The sequence below is a fragment of the Neofelis nebulosa genome, chromosome 6 (genome assembly GCF_028018385.1).
Source record: "Neofelis nebulosa isolate mNeoNeb1 chromosome 6, mNeoNeb1.pri, whole genome shotgun sequence".
Lineage (NCBI taxonomy): Eukaryota > Metazoa > Chordata > Mammalia > Carnivora > Felidae > Neofelis > Neofelis nebulosa.
This window is the reverse complement of record NC_080787.1, coordinates 101,263,561-101,283,633: the sequence shown is the minus strand read 5'-3', so window position 1 is coordinate 101,283,633 and position 20,073 is coordinate 101,263,561. Positions and strand designations below refer to the sequence as shown.

The 20,073-nt window shown below is 39.2% G+C and overlaps 1 protein-coding gene and 1 non-coding gene across 3 annotated transcripts in view; one reads left to right on the top strand and one right to left on the bottom strand.

The window, feature by feature from the left end:
- The window catches only part of AFG1L (AFG1 like ATPase), a 205,459-nt gene that overhangs the window by 138,691 nt on the left and 46,695 nt on the right, over positions 1-20,073 (bottom strand). For both annotated transcript variants that reach the window (XM_058734887.1, XM_058734885.1), the window contains exon 4: positions 9,378-9,429. In XM_058734887.1, the coding sequence (XP_058590870.1) occupies positions 9,378-9,429 (52 nt within the window). The remainder of the gene's footprint in view (positions 1-9,377; positions 9,430-20,073) is intronic.
- Positions 10,203-10,340, top strand: LOC131515609 (small nucleolar RNA SNORA70). The gene has a single exon (XR_009263663.1). It is a non-coding gene; the product is annotated as a small nucleolar RNA SNORA70 (small nucleolar RNA).

The following is a 20,073-nucleotide window of genomic DNA, read 5'->3' as shown; positions in this document are numbered from 1 at the left end:
TAAAGGTCTTCCCAAACAAACAAAAACTGAAGGAATTCATCACCACTAAACCAGCCCTACAAGAGATCCTAAGGGGGATCCTGTGAGACAAAGTACCAGAGACATCGCTACAAGCATAAAACATACAGACATCACAATGACTCTAAACCCATATCTTTCTATAATAACACTGAATGTAAATGGATTAAATGCGCCAACCAAAAGACATAGGCTATCAGAATGGATAAAAAAACAAGACCCATCTATTTGCTGTCTACAAGAGACTCATTTTAGATCTGAGGACACCTTTAGATTGAGAGTGAGGGGATGGAGAACTATTTATCATGCTACTGGAAGCCAAAAGAAAGCTGGAGTAGCCATACTTATATCAGACAAACTAGACTTTAAATTAAAGGCTGTAACAAGAGATGAAGAAGGGGATTATATAATAATTACAGGGTCTATCCATCAGGAAGAGCTAACAATTATAAATGTCTATGTGCCGAATACCAGAGCCCCCAGATATATAAAACAATTACTCATAAACATAAGCAACCTTATTGATAAGAATGTGGTAATTGCAGGGGACTTTAACACCCCACTTACAGAAATGGATAGATCATCTAGACACACGGTCAATAAAGAAACAAGGGCCCTGAATGATACATTGGATCAGATGGACTTGACAGATATATTTAGAACTCTGCATCCCAAAGCAACAGAATATACTTTCTTCTCGAGTGCACATGGAACATTCTCCAAGATAGATCACATACTGGGTCACAAAACAGCCCTTCATAAGTTTACAAGAATTGAAATTATACCATGCATACTTTCAGACCACAATGCTATAAAGCTTGAAATCAACCACAGGAAAAAATCTGGAAAACCTCCAAAAGCATGGAGGTTAAACAACACCCTACTAACGAATGAGTGGGTCAACCAGGCTATTAGAGAAGAAATTAAAAAATATATGGAAACAAACGAAAATGAAAATACAACAATCCAAACGCTTTGGGACACAGAGAAGGCAGTCCTGAGAGGAAAATACATTGCAATCCAGGCCTATCTCAAGAAACAAGAAAAATCCCAAATACAAAATCTAACAGCACACCTAAAGGAAATAGAAGCAGAACAGCAAAGGCAGCCTAAACCCAGCAGAAGAAGAGAAATAATAAAGATCAGAGCAGAAATAAACAATATAGAATCTAAAAAAACTGTAGAGCAGATCAACGAAACCAAGAGTTGGTTTTTTGAAAAAATAAACAAAATTGACAAACCTCTAGCCAGGCTTCTCAAAAAGAAAAGGGAGATGACCCAAATAGATAAAATCATGAATGAAAATGGAATGATTACAACCAATCCCTCAGAGATACAAACAATTATCAGGGAATACTATGAAAAATTATATGCCAACAAACTGGAAAACCTGGAAGAAATGGACAAATTCCTAAACACCCACACCTTCCAAAACTCAATCAGGAGGAAATAGAAAGCTTGAACAGACCCATAACCAGTGAAGAAATTGAATCGGTTATCAAAAATCTCCCAACAAATAAGAGTCCAGGACCAGATGGCTTCCCAGGGGAGTTCTACCAGACGTTTAAGGCAGAGATAATACCTATCCTTCTCAAGCTATTCCAAGAAATAGAGAGGGAAGGAAAACTTCCAGACTCATTCTATGAAGCCAGTATTACTTTGATTCCTAAACCAGACAGAGACCCAGTAAAAAAAGAGAACTACAGACCAATATCCCTGATGAATAGGGATGCAAAAATTCTCAATAAGATACTAGCAAATCGAATTCAACAGCATATAAAAAGAATTATTCACCATGATCAAGTGGGATTCATTCCTGGGATGCAGGGCTGGTTCAACATTCGCAAATCGATCAACGTGATACATCACATTAACAAAAAAAAAGAGAAGAACCATATGATCCTGTCAATCGATGCAGAAAAGGCTTTTGACAAAATGCAGCACCCTTTCTTTTTTTTTTTTTTTTTTTAAGTTTTTTTTCAACGTTTTTTATTTATTTTTGGGACAGAGAGAGACTGAGCATGAACGGGGGAGGGGCAGAGAGAGAGGGAGACACAGAATCGGAAACAGGCTCCAGGCTCCGAGCCATCAGCCCAGAGCCTGACGCGGGGCTCGAACTCACAGACCGCGAGATCGTGACCTGGCTGAAGTCGGACGCTTAACCGACTGCGCCACCCAGGCGCCCCGCAGCACCCTTTCTTAATAAAAACCCTTGAGAAAGTCGGGATAGAAGGAACATACTTAAAGATCATAAAAGCTATTTATGAAAAGCCCACAGCTAACATCATCCTCAACGGGGAAAAACTGAGAGCTTTTTCCCTGAGATCAGGAACACGACAGGGATGCCCACTCTCACCGCTGTTGTTTAACATAGTGCTGGAAGTTCTAGCATCAGCAATCAGACAACGAAAGGAAATCAAAGGCATCAAAATTGGCAAAGATGAAGTCAAGCTTTCGCTTTTTGCAGATGACATGATATTATACATGGAAAATCTGATAGACTCCACCAAAATTCTGCTAGAACTGATACATGAATTCAGCAAAGTTGCAGGATACAAAATCAATGTACAGAAATCAGTTGCATTCTTATACACTAACAATGAAGCAACAGAAAGACAAATCAAGAAACTGATCCCATTCACAATTGCACCAAGAAGCATAAAATACCTAGGAATAAATCTAACCAAAGATGTAAAAGATCTGTATGCTGAAAACTATAGAAAGCTTATGCAGGTAATTGAAGAAGATATAAAGAAATGGAAAGACATTCCGTGCTCATGGATTGGAAGAATAAATATTGTCAAAATGTCAATACTACCCAAAGCTATCTACACATTCAATGCAATCCCAATCAAAATTGCACCAGCATTCTCAAAACTAGAACAAGCAATCCTAAAATTCATATGGAACCACAAAAGGCCCCGAATAGCCAAAGTAATTTTGAAGAAGAAGACCAAAGCAGGAGGCATCACAATCCCAGACTTTAGCTTCTACTACAAAGCTGTCATCATCAAGACAGCATGGTATTGGCATAAAAACAGACACATAGACCAATGGAATAGAATAGAAACCCCAGAACTAGACCCACAAATGTATGGCCAACTCATCTTTGACAAAGCAGGAAAGAACATCCAATGGAAAAAAGACAGTCTCTTTAACAAATGGTGCTGGGAGAACTGGACAGCAACATGCAGAAGGTTGAAACTAGACCACTTTCTCACACCATTCACAAAATTAAACTCAAAATGGATAAAGGACCTGAATGTGAGACAGGAAACCATCAAAACCTTAGAGGAGAAAGCAGGAAAAGACCTCTCTGACCTCAGCCGTAGCAATCTCTTACTCGGCACATCCCCAAAGGCAAGGGAATTAAAAGCAAAAGTGAATTACTGGGACCGTATGAAGATAAAAAGCTTCTGCACAGCAAAGGAAACAACCAACAAAACTAAAAGGCAACCCACGGAATGGGAAAAGATATTTGCAAATGACATATCGGACAAAGGGCTAGTATCAAAAATCTATAAAGAGCTCATCAAACTCCACACGTGAAAAACAAATAACCCAGTGAAGAAATGGGCAGAAAACATGAATAGACACTTCTCTAAAGAAGACATCCGGATGGCCAACAGGCACATGAAAAGATGTTCAACGTCACTCCTTATCAGGGAAATACAAATCAAAACCACACTCAGATATCACCTCACGCCAGTCAGAGTGGCCAAAATGAACAAATCAGGAGACTATAGATGCTGGAGAGGATGTGGAGAGACGGGAACCCTCTTGCACTGTTGGTGGGAATGCAAATTGGTGCAGCCGCTCTGGAAAGCAGTGTGGAGGTTCCTCAGAAAATTAAAAATAGACCTACCCTATGACCCAGCAATAGCACTGCTAGGAATTTATCCAAGGGATACAGGAGTACTGATGCATAGGGGCACTTGTACCCCAATGTTTATAGCAGCACTCTCAACAATAGCCAAATTATGGAAAGAGCCTAAATGTCCATCAACTGATGAATGGATAAAGAAATTGTGGTTTATATACACAATGGAATACTATGTGGCAATGAGAACAAATGAAATATGGCCTTTTGTAGCAACGTGGATGGAACTGGAGAGTGTGATGCTAAGTGAAATAAGCCATACAGAGAAAGACAGGTACCATATGGTATCACTCTTATGTGGATCCTGAGAAACGTAACAGAAACCCATGGGGGAGGGGAAGGAAAAAAAAAAAAAAGAGGTTAGAGTGGGAGAGAGCCAAAGCATAAGAGACTGTTAAAAACTGAGAACAAACTGAGGGTTGAGGGGGGGTGGGAGGGAGGGCAGGGTGGGTAATGGGTATTGAGGAGGGCACCTTTTGGGATGAGCACTGGGTGTTGTATGGAAACCAATTTGACAGTAAATTTCTTATATTAAAAAAAAATAAAGTTCTAAATGTCTAAAAAAAAAAAGATTCTGTCTCTACCTCTCATCTGTCCCTCCCCCACTCATGCTTGCATTCTCTCATAAATAAATAATAAAATTTATATGGAAATGCAAAAGCCATAGAATAGCCAAAACAATCTTAAAAAAGACAAAGTTGGAAGACTCTCACACTATACCACAGGGATGCACCAGCAAGATCCAGGTTGTAGGAAATCCTACCAGACAAATCGGTTTATATATGTATGTATGTAATGTTATACATGCATTACATATGTTGCATATATATGAACAGCCTGAATTTTGCTGATGCATTTCAGTGGTATGATGTGAGACACACACACACTCACACACACACACACAGACTAAAGACTTAACAATATCACATTGAAAACAGAAACGTTTATGATATAATTAGAAATCTGAGTAACTGAATACTTAATGAAATTTAAAATGTTAATATGAAAATGGTATGGCTTATATATACTTAAACTTCTACTTATTTTGTATTTGTTCTCTTATTAATTTCTACCAATATCTATTTTTTTCTCTACTTCTAACAGAGACTAGTAAATATACCCAAGTAATTATTAACATTTGACTTTCCTCAGCACCAAAGAGTGTTTAGGGAGAATATCAGGAAAATGTTAAGTTCATGACACTAACAAAAAAAGGAAAGAAATGGTAGCAAAGATCTTTCTAAAATGTAAAATTCTTTAAATGTGTCTATGATAAGCACCATTAGATTTAGTATGGGTGGGCAAGAGCCTGTGTGTGGTAGAATTTCAGAGATGTTAAAAGAGATGTCTCTGCCCAGGGGGCACCTGGGTGTCTCAGTCGGTTGAGTGTCCGGCTTCGGCTCAGGTCATGATCTCGCAGTTGACGAGTTCGAGCCCCACGTCGGGCTCTGTGCTGATGGCTCTGAGCCTGGAGCCTGCCTCAGATTCTGTGTGTCTCTCTCTCTCTCCGCCCCTCCCCCGCTCATGCTCTCTCTGTCTCAAAAATAAATAAACATTAAAAAAAAAAAAAAAAAGATTTGTCTGCCCAAAATTACCAACTGGCCAGCTGAATCACTACAGTTCTATTTCATATACTAAGTTTCATTGAAATTCTAACTCTCAGAAGACTCTCTTTAAATGCAAATGTTCTGGAACGGTAACCCATTAATCCAATGGAACCCATTAAAAACTTAAAAAGTAGTGGTGCCTGGTGGCTTAGTCAGTTAAGTGTCTCACCTCGGCTCAGGTCATGATCTTGTAGTTCATGGGTTCAAGCCCCACATCGAGCTCTGTGCTGACAGCTGGAGCCTGCTTCGGATTCTGTGTCTCCCTCTCTCTGCCCCTCTCCCACTTGTGCTGTGTGTGTGTGTGTGTGTCTCTCTCTCTCTAAAATAAATATTTAAAAATTTTAACAAAAAACTTAAAAAGTAGTTTAGAATAGTTTAGATTAAAAACAGCTTAGAAATAGTTCAGAAGTTTAGCTAGAAAGCTAGAAGATCCTGGAATAATATGAGTCCAACCAGGTAAGTTTATCTAGTAGAGGAGAAAGCTGTGTCTCATGGAAGATCCAGCATGAGAAATCCTAATGCCCAAAGAGATGAAACAGCAGGAAAAAACCCTAGAATGCCAACAGCTCAGAGCCTGAACCCTGATTCAGATTCTGTGTCTCCCTCTCTCTCTGTTCCTCCCCTACTTGCACTGTCTCTCTGTCTCTCAAAAATAAAGATTTAAAAAATTTAAAAAAATACTGCCTCTACAACCAGAATTATTTTTTCATAGAATAGAATAGAAAATATCAAAATGTACCACATGTAAGGGTAAGTTTTCTTTCATGAAACTATTTTTCAGGGTGTGTGTGTGTACATATGTGTGCACACACACACACTCACATGTAGGTCAGAATGTAAAAATATTTTTTTACTGTAGGTTATGTTCAAAAAACATTTCTAGAGCCATCACAAGAGTCTGTAAGCTTTGGGTGAGCAAAGACTGTGTCTGCCTTTATTTACCACCACCATCTGCAGAAACAACACGGTGCCTGGCACACAGCAGACACTTGTCAAGTGAACGCAAGAATGAGGACAGATGTTGACAAAACATGGGGAAGAAACCAACAATAAATTTTATCTACCTCACAATTTTGCTTTGGTCTCTGCAGTAGCCTAAATAGAACCTTGTATTTTTCTCAAGAGAAGATTCTTATAAAACCTAAAACCCTTTTAAGTTCTAACTTTCAAGCCTATATAGTTATGAAGCCAAAAAGGACTACTCAAGCGCTAGCCCCCCTTCCCCATGGTGCCCTTTTCACAGCCAATCTTCCTGCTAAAGGAGCTGGGGGTGGTGTCCTCCATCACTGCCCCAAGCCCAGAGTTTTGCTTCCCAACTCCTAATCCTAAAACCAGCCTGCCTTTTGACTGGTGAAATTATCAATGTGAAGCAGGTGAGGTTAAATCAGGAGGCAGCAGAAAAGGGACTGATAAACAAAAGCCTCCTTTGATTCTCTCCAAATGTACCAGGGAAATCAACAACCCGCCATCACCACTGCAGTCTGCTAGCCAGAGCTGAAACCCAAGAAAGCCAACTGCAGGGTAAGAATGAAGCCACAAAACACTCCTGGGGCGTCAGTTAAGCATCCAACTTCGGCTCAGGTCATGATCTCGCGTTCGTGAGTTTGAGCCCCACATCCAGCTCTGTGCTGACAGCTCAGAGCCTGGAGCTTGCTTCCAAATCTGTGACTCCCTCTCTCTCTGCCCCTCTACCAGTCATACTCTGTCTCTCAAAAAATAAATAAATTTAACATTAATAAAACATTTATATAAATATAACATTTAACATATTTATAAAAAATTTTATTAAAAAAAACACTCCTATTGCAGCTTTTGGCTTCTGCAGGAGATGTGCTAATAAGCATTTTATTAGTGAAAATGAATGAAAATTACTGAATCAAATCTACTGGGGCTCCCTGGATTGAGGATCCATCTGAGTCCGTCATCTCCACATGAGTAGAAAGAAGCATGCATGACAGAGCCTAGGGCAAGTGCAGAAATAAGGAAGGGAAGGGGGTGCTATGACACAGACCTCTCTTTGTCATGAGTCTGTCTGAAACTGAACACCTGTTTCCCAAGTCTAAAAAAAGGAAAATAGTAACAAAAAAGAGCTTGGGAGAGCATTCTGAGGCTATTCTCCCAGCCAGAGAACGCCCTCAAACTGAGAATTGACCTATCTTTTACTACCTGTTTTTGTAAGTATCCTAAACTAAACTGAGTATAGCCACCAAAATGTTCATCTTCCTTCCTATTTTAGAATTCCTTTCTCTTCCCCTCTCTACACTATAAAGATGTTCTTAACCAAAGGTTGCCACACACCCAGCTCTGTGAACATCCCATGTTATCACATCTTCTCCAATTCCTTCAAGCACTCAGACGAATGACGCTTGTTATACCTCCCTTCAATTTGTTAGCATATGGCTGTATTTTCCAAACTAAAATCCAGTAACTTTTATAGGTTTTGGGTTTTTTTTTTTAAAAGCCCTTTTGCAGAAGTAGAAACAGTTGTGCTTTACTAACCATCTCCATTTATGGGTAAGTGGTTAAGGTAACAGGAGAAACAAAGATGTTGATTTTAGCAATGACTAAACGTGAAAGTGAAGGTATAGGAAGTAAAATGTTCTCCAAAGAGGCAAAGAATAAGAGATGACCACAGAATGAGAACAGTACCCAAAGGTGTAGACACATAAAACTGTGGAATAAATTGCTTTGTAAATAAGCCTTTGGAATAAATTGCTTTCTAAAGAAGAAATAAGCATATGCTATTCTTAAAAATACCAATTAGCCAATGAACTAAGAAAAAGAATAGCTTGGGGGCGCCTGGCTGGCCTGGTCAGAAGAGCGTACAACTCTTGATCTTGGGGCTGTGAGTTTAAGCCCCATGGTGAGTGTAGAGATCACTTTAAAATCTAAAAAAAAAACAAAAAACAAAAACAAAATAGAATAGCTTGAACTTCTTTGACATTTTCCAAATCTGTAAGCTCCAAGAACTTGATGAATCTTAAAGGACAATCTCTTACCATCCACTTGTTTATGAACTCACGGATTCTTTTTCTTAAACTTGCTAAATCTCTAAGTGTAGAGCAGGTATTTACAGGCATTCATAAACAAATGGGAAGAGGGAGGACCCAGAAAAGAACAGTTGGATCTTTAAGGCACCATAACTACTTAGTCAACTCCTAATACTTTTCTGGTCCTAAAATTCTTATTAAGATAAAAACTTTTGCTACCATTTCCTCATAGCACAAATTTGTTGTGGCTGTAGGGGAGCCTGAGGTTTATCAGTTGAGGAGCAAACCGATTTTGCTATATGTAAATGTGCATTTTGAGTAAGCCAATAAAAAAAATGATTGATAAGCATTAAGACCAAATAAAATAAGAGCCACCTTTATGACATCAATAAATGTGGGTAAACAGGGAAAGGTTTAGGACCAGGAGAAAAGAACTTGTTTGAAGGAAACAGAAGCCAAACAACAGACAATTTCACCAAGAACAAGTCAGAAAAGAAGCAGACATTCATTGATTAGTTAAATCTAGAAGGTAAGCAATAGCTCATAAGGTTTCCATGAAAAGGTAAGTCTTTGTGCCCAGTATGTGGATGTGGGAGACCAAGGAAACATAACCACTCATCCATTAAGAATAGGGGTGCCTAGGAGCGCCTGGTGACTCAGTCGGTTAAGCATCCGACTTCAGCTCAGGTCACTTCTCTATGAAAAGTGAAAGTGAAAACTAAGATAGCTCCCACCTCTCCCCTATCCTCTCCTCCTGTTTTACTTTGCCCCATCCTATTCCCTACCTGGTGGCAGACTGAGGGATGGAAATGGAAATATCCCTGGGCTAAAGCTGGGAAATTTCCTGTTTGGACCACTCAAAACTTATTTTAGCACACTTACCAACATCTCCATAAACATACAGGCCCCTTGGAGGTTTGCTCCTTGAAAACAGCTGTAAATTAAGAACAAATTATAAATCTCTAACATGGAAATAATTAAATATCACCATATACACAGTGTTCCTAACTATAACATATAGGACTAAAACAGGCTATTATACATAATGAGTACAAAAAACTTAATGTAAAAGCTATGAAGCCCAACTTCCATTTTAATGTAGGAGGCAAGAATCACAGCAGCCCAGGGCAAGGGCTGAAGTCACACAACTGGAGTTTACATCCCTTACATCATTTAATAACTATGCCGTCTTCCCCAAGTGGGCTCCCCAAACAACGACAGCCTAGCTCATTCCCAGCTAGCAAGAGAGCAGAGGAATTTTTCTGGAGACACTAAATAGTCTACAGAAAAGAAAAAGCCCAAAGGTACTTATGTGTGGACTTTTCCCAAAGAAATACCTGGTCCCTATTAGATCACCTCACAACAGAGCACCACCAATCAACCACCCTCTTATGATGGAGCCTTCGATCGGCTTGTCAGTATCTGAAAAGATGCTAAAATGAATTGACAGCCAAGAATCAATAGAAACGTGAAAAGAAAAATGCCCAAGATGAAAGCTGGAGACCAGAGCAAGAGTACAGAGAGGATAAAAACTCAGAGGAAACAGAGACTACCTAGACAGCAAAAGGAAACTTCAAAATAAAACTGGAATCAGTATAATTAATATGCTGGGGAAAACGAGAAAAGCTTTTAAAACTGTAAAGCAAGAACAAAATGCAATTTTTAAAAAGGAACATTAAGAATGAAATTTAAAATATGGTAGCAGATCTGCAGCCAATTAAGTAAGTAGGCTGTGCTCTTTCCCTGTGGGGGCTCAGTATGCAATGGCTGCAAACAGTAGCCTCCTTGGTAGTGTATGCAGCCTGGTGATTGTATGGGTTGCCCTAAGGGACCTTGGAGACAGCCCTTTCCAGTGGACATTGATGTACGACCTCACCCCATCTCCAATCTAGGCTCCACCTGTAACCAAGCTGCAAAACAAGGAACATGTGATTGACGCCCCACACAAGGCCAAGTTCAAGTTCTCTGGCTGACAGAAGATGTCCCATTTCTAAGAAACGGGAATTTACTAAGTTTAATGTGGATGAATTTGAATTCATGGTAGTAGGAAAACAGCTCATCCCAGATGGCTGTGGGGTCAAATACATTCCTAATTATGGCCTCTTGGAAAAATGGCAGGCTCTGCACTCATGAGAAACTTGGCACTGTACCTTCCCTATTCATGACTACCAATAAACCCTACTGCCTGTCTAAAAAATAAATACATAAATACATAAGTACATAAATACATAAATAAATAAAATATGGTAGCAGAGGGGCACCTGGCTGGCCCAGGCAGTGGAGCATGTGACTCTTAATCTTGGGGTTGTAAATTCAAGCCCCATGTTGGGTGTAAAGATTACTTTAAAAATACAAAGTCTTTAGGGGTGCCTAGGTGGCTTAGTTGGTTAAGCTTCTGACTCTTGATTTGGACTCAGAATATGATTTCATGGTTCGTGAGATCGAGTCCGGTATCGGGCTCTGTGCTGACAGCTCCAGAGCCTGCTTGGGATTCTCTATCTCCCTCTTTTGCTCTCCCCCTCCACCACATTCTCTCTCTCAAAATAAACAAACATTTGTTAAAAAATGAAAATACAATAAACAGCAACAATAATAAATGGAAAATATAAGATTACTGGATTAATTCACCAGGAGGTCCAATGTCTGGCCAAAAAAAAAAAAAAAAAGGAATTCCAGAAAGGGAAAATAGAGGAGGAAGTTATCTAAGGAATAATACCAAGATTTTTCTCAGATCTGAAGGACTTCATTTCTAGATTTGGGAGGAAAGAGTAAGTGCCCAGCAGAGAGAGGGAAATAAAACCAATACCAAGTCATAACCCTGAAATTTTACACACCAGGGATAGAGGAAACATTCTACAAATGTCTGAGGTGGCCATTGGGGAGAGTGACAAAGGAGTAGGGTAACAAGTCACAAACAACAGATAAAGACTTGAATAAGATTTGAGGGGCAACGATTTCCAATCTAATCGACCCTAAGTATCCATCAAGTATGAAAATGGAAAATTGACATTCCATACATAGAAGGTCTATTTTTTTAACGTTTATTTATTTTTGAGAGAGAGAGACAGAGTGTGAGCGGGGAAGTGGCAGAGAAAGAGGGAGACACAGAATCTGAAGCAGCCTCCAGGCTCCAAGCTGTCAGCACAGAACCTGACGTAGGGCTCAAACTCACAAACCATCAGATCAAGACAGACACTTAACTGATTGAGCCACCCAGGTGCCCCCATACATAGCGGGTCTTAATAATATCCCCCTAACAGAAATAGGAACTCCTAGGCTCCAGGAAAGACAAAGGATCCTATGAAGGAAGCCCTGGTGAGATAGAGAGTTGCTCCAGAAGCAGAGACACAAGCGGATGAAGAAAGCAATCAAGTCCAGATCAAAACAGGAGGATGGAGGGCTCCAAGGAAGAAACAAAATGCAACTTCTCTTTGCCTGATACTACTGTCAGCCCAAATAACCATACTAAATTTTGTTCCACTTAGAAAAGTAACCTTTGAACTCTGCAAATTTCTAGATACCTGTGCAAAAAACCAAAGTAAGCAAGAGCAGAGAGAATTCAGGAAGGGTAAAAGCGGAAAGAGGCAAAGGTTATGCCTCTTAGAACAAACCAGAGCAGTCAGGATTTTGGCTGAGAACATACTCAAAGGCTAGATACAATCTAGTACATAATGGCTGTTGTTTTTTAGTCTGTGAGTTCACTCCAACATGTCTCAGAAACTTCTCTTGCTTTCCTGCCCCTCTCAGCCTTCTCTACAAATCCAGCCCCTGACTCTAGCATGCCCCTTCCCCACCATTTAGGCAAAAGGACGTTCTTTGCTTTGATTTTGCCAGCTGACTGCATTCCCTGTGTTCCTCTGCACATTAACTCTCAATCTATTCTTAAATCTCAGCTGAAAACAGATTCCATTCCTGCCAAAACCTCTTAATTTGTTTTGTTTTAAGATCTTATACGAGCCATTCTTGTACACTGGTTATGCTATTTTCAACTTGCCAGAAAAAAGCATTATGCTCTTAAATAATTTTAGAACAGCTTCAAATTGGAAAGCTTACATAGAACTTCATAATCTCTAAGTATAGTCTATGTATTAGAAATCTTTTGAAGGGCGCCTGGATGGCTCAGTCAATTAAGCGACAGACTCTTGATTTCGGCTCAGGTCATGATCTCATGGTTTGTGAGACAGAGCCCCCATCTGGCTCTGTGCTGACAGCATGGCGTTTGCTTAGGAGTCTCTTTCCCCACCCGCCTCTCCCTGCCCCTCCCCCATCTACCCTCTCTCTCAAAATAAATTTTAAAAAATCTTTTGAAAGCAATGTTCTGTATTAGCTAACTCCAAGGGTCATAGCAATTCATAATTCTTCATAACACACTTTGCGGGAATAGTCCAGGGTCTCTAGTACTATCCACATGAGATCACCAATATATGCTAAATAAATGAAGTTCGAGGCAAAAACTAAAGATTGGGAGGAAAAGATGACACAGAGAGAACTCAATGCTGCCAAAAAAAAAACCCAGCATTTGGTCCTATCTTCTGTTTTACCCACTCAAACTCAACATATTTTGGAAAAAAACATTTTGGCAAATGTTATATTACACTATATATTACATACATATTTTTAAATTATATAATATGTATTAAATATACATATTATATTATAATTATAACATGTTAGATACCATCTACCTAAACAAAATATACTCCAAGTATTTTCACTTTTCACTTTTTCAATTTTCTCCTAATATACTTTCAGTCATCCAAAAATTACTGAAATTATTTCAAGGGGTTTAAAAATCTATATATTTTTTTAAGGTTTTTTTAAATTTGTATTCATTTTGACAGAGAGACAGAGAGCATGTGCACAGGGGAGGGGCAGAGAGAGAGGGAGAGGTAGAATCCCAAGCAGGCTCCTTACTGCCAGCACAGAGCCCAATGTGGGGCTTGAACCTACGAACCGGAAGATCATGACCTCAGCCCAAAGCAAAAGTCGGATGCTCAACCAACTAAGCCACCTAGGCACCCCTAAAAATCTATAGTTCGGGGCACCTGGATGGTTCAGTCAGTAGAGCGTGTGACTCTTGATCTTGGAGTTGTAAGTTTAGTTTGAGCCCCAAGTAGAGATAGGGTGTAGAGATTAGTTAAAATCTCAAAAATAAATAAATAAATAAATAAAAAGATAAAAATCTGTATTTTAAGGGGAAAATCAGAATCAAATGGTGAACAGTAAGACTATTTAGAAGACTACAAAATGGGTCCTAAAGAAGTTTTAAAATTCCTTATTTATAGTAGTGAATTCACAGAAAGTAAGGTTCACAATTTTCTTCAAAACGACTTAGACAGAAACCCACATCATTTACATGCTCCTAATTTACATTTTCTCACAATTTACCCTATTTTTCAGTTCCATTAAATTTCCTTTATGATGCTTTAATTTTTTTAAGTTTATTTTGAGACCACAGCATGAGTAGGGGAGGAGCGGGGTGGGGGGCGGGGGGGGGGGGGTTGCAGAAACAGAGAGAGAAAGACAGAATCCCAAGCAGTGTCCATGCTCTCAGCACAGACTCTAAAGTGGTGCTCCAACCCGTGAACCTTCAGATCATGACCTGACCTCAGACTCTTAACCGACCTAGCCACCCAAGCACCCCTACAGTGTTTTAATTTCTATCATTTGTTCTTAGGTCTCAGAAAACTCCACCCTGCTATCATTCTTAGGTGCTGATATTCTCCATTTGCTCCCCTCCCCTAACCATCTCCTCCCTCCAGCTCTGCACCCCAGGAGGCTAACCTTGCCGGCTGGCTGCTAGCTGGCGTTAGCCCCTGTGACATGCTACTTGCAGGAGATGGAAGAGAGGGAAGAAAGAAAAATCAGACCATTCCTTCCTGTTTCCTCCTGGCTTCATTGCTATGTCTCTGGCAGAGCTGAATCCCTTCAGGACCATCAATCAGGCCCTCATGCCACAGCTCCAGCCCACTCTAGGCTCCTTCTTACGCTCTCCATCTTGTTTGCTGTCTTAGGCCTGATTAAGTCATGACTAAGTCATCTTGATTCAGTCTTTATTTGAAACATCTGCTGTGAACGGTTTCCTGCCAGGACTCTGATACGTGCCCTATCCTTTAAATGCATACACTTAACACTAAACAAAGCCCTGAAACTCTGAAGATGAACAAGTTTCATTAGTGACCAGTTGTAAGATTTGCTATGTTACTTATATCTTCAGAAATTCATAAAGCAGGCTGACGACACCTTCTCCACTGGGCTTTTGATAAATCTCCAATGACACTATATTATAGACTGTGCAGATGGTAAGTTTAAAGATGATGTTGTGGGGGGCGCACCTGGGTGGCTCAGTCGGTTGAGCTCTGACTTCAATTCGGGTCATGATCTCACGGTTCATGAGTTTGAGCCCCGCACTGTGCTCTCCACTGACAGTGCAGGGCCTGCTTCGGATCCTCTCTTTCCCTCTCTCTCTGCCCCTCCCCTCCCTCCCTCCCTCTCTCTCTCAAAAATAAAATAAACATTAAATTTAAAAAAAATAAAAAATAGGGGCACCTGGATGGCTCAGTTGGTTAAGCATCCGACTTTGGCTCAGGCCATGATCTCATGCTTTGTGGGTTCGAGCCCCACGTCGGGCTCTGTGCTGCCAGCTCAGAGCCTGGAGCCTGCTTCAGAGTCTGTGTTTCCCTCTCCCTCTGTCCCTCCCCTTGCTCATGTTCTGTCTCTCTCTGTCTCTCAAAAATAAATAAATGTTAACCAAAAAAAATTTTTTAATTAAAAATAAAAATGATGTTGAAAGATAGTGGTAACCTATCATCTGCCTCTACTAAGCATAAAAGAGCAGAAGAATACTGGAAATGAGCCCCAAAGGACTGGGTAAAAATGCTGGTTCTGCTACTTATTAGTTTTGTGACCCTGGATAAATAAGACTTATCAACTCAACAGCCTGCTGTTTCCTTATCTACTGAGTACAGGGCAGAGCACAGGGCGTTCCCACTAATTGCAAGGTCCATTCCCTCATGCTGAAGACTGCAAACTTTATGTTTTAAGGATTTCTGTTTCCATCAAAGCCTATGCACAAAAAAAGAAAGAAAGAAAGAAAGAAAGAAAGAAAGAAAGAAAGAAAGAAAGAAAGAAAGAAGAAAGAAACATCGTATCATTTGAGACATCTCTAACATCTGAACACCAATGTGCACTCAAGCTATTTTATATCTATGTAAACCCTATGTTCAACAAATAAAGAATATATTCAAGAACATGTAGCCCAATTTCAAATATAGTCAATATGCTAAGCCATAAAGGAAACCTCAATAAATTCCAAAGAATCACTTTAGTCCAACCATAATGAAATAAAATTAAAAATAAATGATGGAAGGATAGCTAAAAACAGAAAATCAACCTTCCCATCATGTTCACCCAGCCTTCGGAATATTGCTGAAACAGTCTGAAATCTCTTTAGAGTGCAGTTTCTCGCCAGTCCCTTCATATTGCCAGCAATTCCATTTCTCTGGTTAGTTCACTCTCTGTTTCTGCAGTGCTTCCCTGGAACCTTCTCAGCTCTCTTCAAGCCGAACTACACCTCCCCCATCACTTTCAGCAGATGTCTCCTACTTCTCCTTAGAGAGAAAACAGAAGGCATTGAGGTGGAACTCTTTCAACTTCCTATATGAAATTGCAATCCCACCCATATCAGCACCCATCCTTTCTTCTCTCCCTCCTGTGACAAAGTAAGAGGATTCCTCTTCCTATGCAACGTTCTCTCAATTTCTGGATCTCAGTCCTCACCCCCACCCCCACCACCTTTTCAGGAACCATGACCACCAAATTAAATGTTTCACTTCTCCTGTAATCCTTTTCATCAACATCTTTATAAAGGCCTTCCTGTGAATTCATTTTTACAATCTTTAAGTGTAATGTCTTACAAAGCAAGACATAAACCCAAAAACTATAATGGAAAAGGCAGAAAGACTTAAAGCAGTGAAATTAACCATTTCTGCTTGGGGGAAAAAATGCTAACAGTAAAAGACAAGGAAAAAAATCTTGCAATATTTATTAGAAACAAGAATTTATTTCCTTAGTAAACAGAGTTTTTATAAATCAGTAAGAAAAACAAATACAAATGGCTTAAACATTTGAAAGAGTACTTCTCATTCACAATAAAAGTGGTGTGATTTAATATAACAATGAAATATTGCCATGACAAAAATCTAGAAGTCTGAGAGAATACAGTGTTGTCAAAGATGTAGGGAGACAGGCAGGCTCATAAACTGGTAAGAATATGAACTGCTATAATCTTTTTTTTTTTCATAGTACAGTGAATTTTAACGTACTCGCCTTTGAGGAGGTCACACTGCACACTTTTGGAGGCACCCCATAGATGTCCAGCTTTCCATTTCTGGGCGTTTATCCAAAGGAAATGAAAACACTAACTCAGAAAGATATCTGCACCTCCATGTTCACTGTGGCACTATTTGCATGTGCCAAGACATGACAACAACCTAAGGGTATATGAATCGATGAACAGATAAAGAAAATGTGGTGTATATTTACAATGGGATATTAGGCATAAAAAAAGAAGGAAATCTTGCCATTTGTGACAACATGAATGGACACTGAGGGCATTAAGCTAAGTGAAATAAATCAAGCAGAAAAAGACATGTACTGGGGTGCCTGGCTGGCCCAGTTGGAGGAGCATGCAAGTCTTGATCCTGGGATTGTGAGTTTGAGCCCCATGTTGGGTTTAGAGATTCCTTAAAATAAATAAACTTAGGGGCGCCTGGGTGGCTCAGTCAGTTGAGTATCCGACTTCGGCTCGGGTTGTGATCTTGCAGTTCATGAGTTCAAGCCCATCGTTGGGCTTGCTGCTTTCAGTGCATAGCCTGCTTCTGATCTTCTGTCCCCCTCTTCCTCTGTCCCTCCCCTGCTCACATGCTGTCTCTCAAAAAATAAAGAAAACATTAAAAATATTTAAAAATATATAAACTTCAAAAAAATAAAAGAAAAAGATATATATTGAATGATACCACTTATCTGTGGAATCTAAAAAACAAAACAAAACAAAAAATCTCACAGAACTCTCTAGTCACAGAGCATTCTTAAGTTTAGGAGACCTGCTGTAATAACTTAAATCAAAAGGGAGGATTAGGAAAAGCAGGTGTTAAAATTTTTCAAAACAATACAGCTAAACTGCCAACTGTCCAATGAAAAATGTGCTGATAGCACCAATGTTTGGGGTCCTGCCTGTGATGTACTCCAAACTGCTAAATTCAGTAGAAATTTATGTAATTCTTACATTGTAAGAAGTAAATATCCAATCATTATTCTATCAAAATTTTATGAGACATAATCAAATTCAAAGTGTGAATCCAAACACACACAGAGTTAAAAGGATATTTAGGGGACAACTGAAGAAATTTTAACATGGGCTTCATATTTAGGGTTACCAGAGAAAATACAGGATGGCCAGTTAAATATGAGTTTCAGATTAACATCAAATATGTTTTTAGTATATATTATGTCCCAAATATTACAAGAGACATACATACACTAAAGAAGTATTATTTATCTGAAATTTACATTTAACCAGACATCCTGTATTTTTATTTGCTAAATCAGGCAACCCTATTTTAGATAATATTATTATACCAGTGTTAAATTTCTTGGGTATGATACTGGTAATATAGTTATTCAGGAGAATATCCTTGTTAGGAAATACATAATGATGTTTTTAAGGGTCAAGGGTTATTATGTTGCATCTTTCAGGTAATTAAAGAAAAAACAAAAAGAAAAAAACATATAATTTAGAGAGAAAAAAACAAACGTGGCAAATTGTTAACATTCATAGACTTAAGTATTGTTGAAAATTTTTGTAATGGTTACTTATTTTTAAGAGAGAGAGAGAGAGCATGAGTGGGGTAGGGGCAGAGAGAAGTAGGTACAGAGGATCCAAAGTGTAGTAGAGGATCTGAGCAGGCTCTGTGCTGACAGCAGAGAGCCCGACGTGGGGCTCAAACCCGTGAACAGAACTGTGAGATCATGATCTGAGCCCAAGTTGGATGCTTAACCGAGACACCCAGGTGCTCCAAAATTTTTCAAAATAAAAAGCTGGGGAAAAAAATGTGGTGACTAATAACTAAATTGTTTTTACTCCCCGCCCCCCCTTTGGTGAAATGCTTTTACTTTTGAATTCAGTCTAAAATTATTCCAAAAGTATCTGCATATTTACATTTTAGACAACTGCTTTCAAAACTGTTACCAAGGGGCGCCTGGGTGGCGCAGTCGGTTAAGCGTCCGACTTCAGCCAGGTCACGATCTCGCGGTCCGTGAGTTCGAGCCCCGCGTCAGGCTCTGGGCTGATGGCCTGGAGCCTGTTTCCGATTCTGTGTCTCCCTCTCTCTCTGTCCCAAAAATAAATAAATAAACGTTGAAAAAAAAAAAAATTTAAAAAAAAAAAAAAAAACTGTTACCAAAACTATTCCTTTAACTGCGGCAAAGTAAACATTTGTTTTCCTCATTCTGAATATTTTGATTTAATCATTTTAACTTATGTTTTGTTCCTTATGTTAAAAATTCTAGCATTAAAAAGTAATCCGAGGTGATTTTCACCAAAGTTATAAATTGAAATAGCATGTCCTCCACCTTTCCGGGTTACTCCCCACCTGCTACTCCAGCATAATTTCCATTAGGACAATTAGATAATAAGGGTGGTGCTTTAAAATAAAAAGGGTTGTTTTCAATTTGTTTAAAATGCAGGAATACTACTTTTCCTGTTTCTCCCCACTCCCCTCATCATTCCATTATTATCTCCAAAAATGATAGAATCAGAGACAATGATTCCAGCTGGAATGCTGGGCATAATTACATCTTTTAAAAACTAGCATTATATCATTCTCAACATAGACCACTTTCTGATAAAAGTAGATCACTTCAGGTTTCTAAGGAGATCTTTAAAAACTAAAAGAATGAACTATATGTTAGCACCCATAAAGGCTCTTTAAATGAAAATCTTTTTTAAAATGCCTTCAGTTGAATTGCAGAAGAACCCTCCTAACCTAAAGTACACCAATTTGTTCAGTTTACTCCTATAATTAAGCCTATTTATGTACCTAAATAGCAAGTATGTATGGGGGGGCGGGGAGGGGGGTGAGCTTAAACCTCTAGAACAACTAGGATAAGAAATGGCTCTATTTTTTATTATAACATAGTTTGAGGATGCAAATGACTTTTTAATGCCTCATGCATTCAAGCAACAAGCATTTTTAAGTGTCTACATGTGCCACTGGGAAACAAATGACGGCAGGTAATTTCTTCAGCAAATCTACACTGTCCGCTCACTCCTAACTGGTACTCCGATTCTAACTGGCTTAGACAAAGCTATACTAGGTGTGATCTATTCCGGTCCACTACTAGTTCAGAGGGATATCCAAGACACAAGCATAATTCTCAAACCAACCTGGAATTCATTTAAAAAAAAAAAAATGTGAAAAATATCCCTTGGTCTGAATATCCCTGGTTGAACTTCTGAATTTAAAGAATTAAAGTGACCTTCCAGGCTTCTCCTGGATTATCAAAAACTGATGCTAAG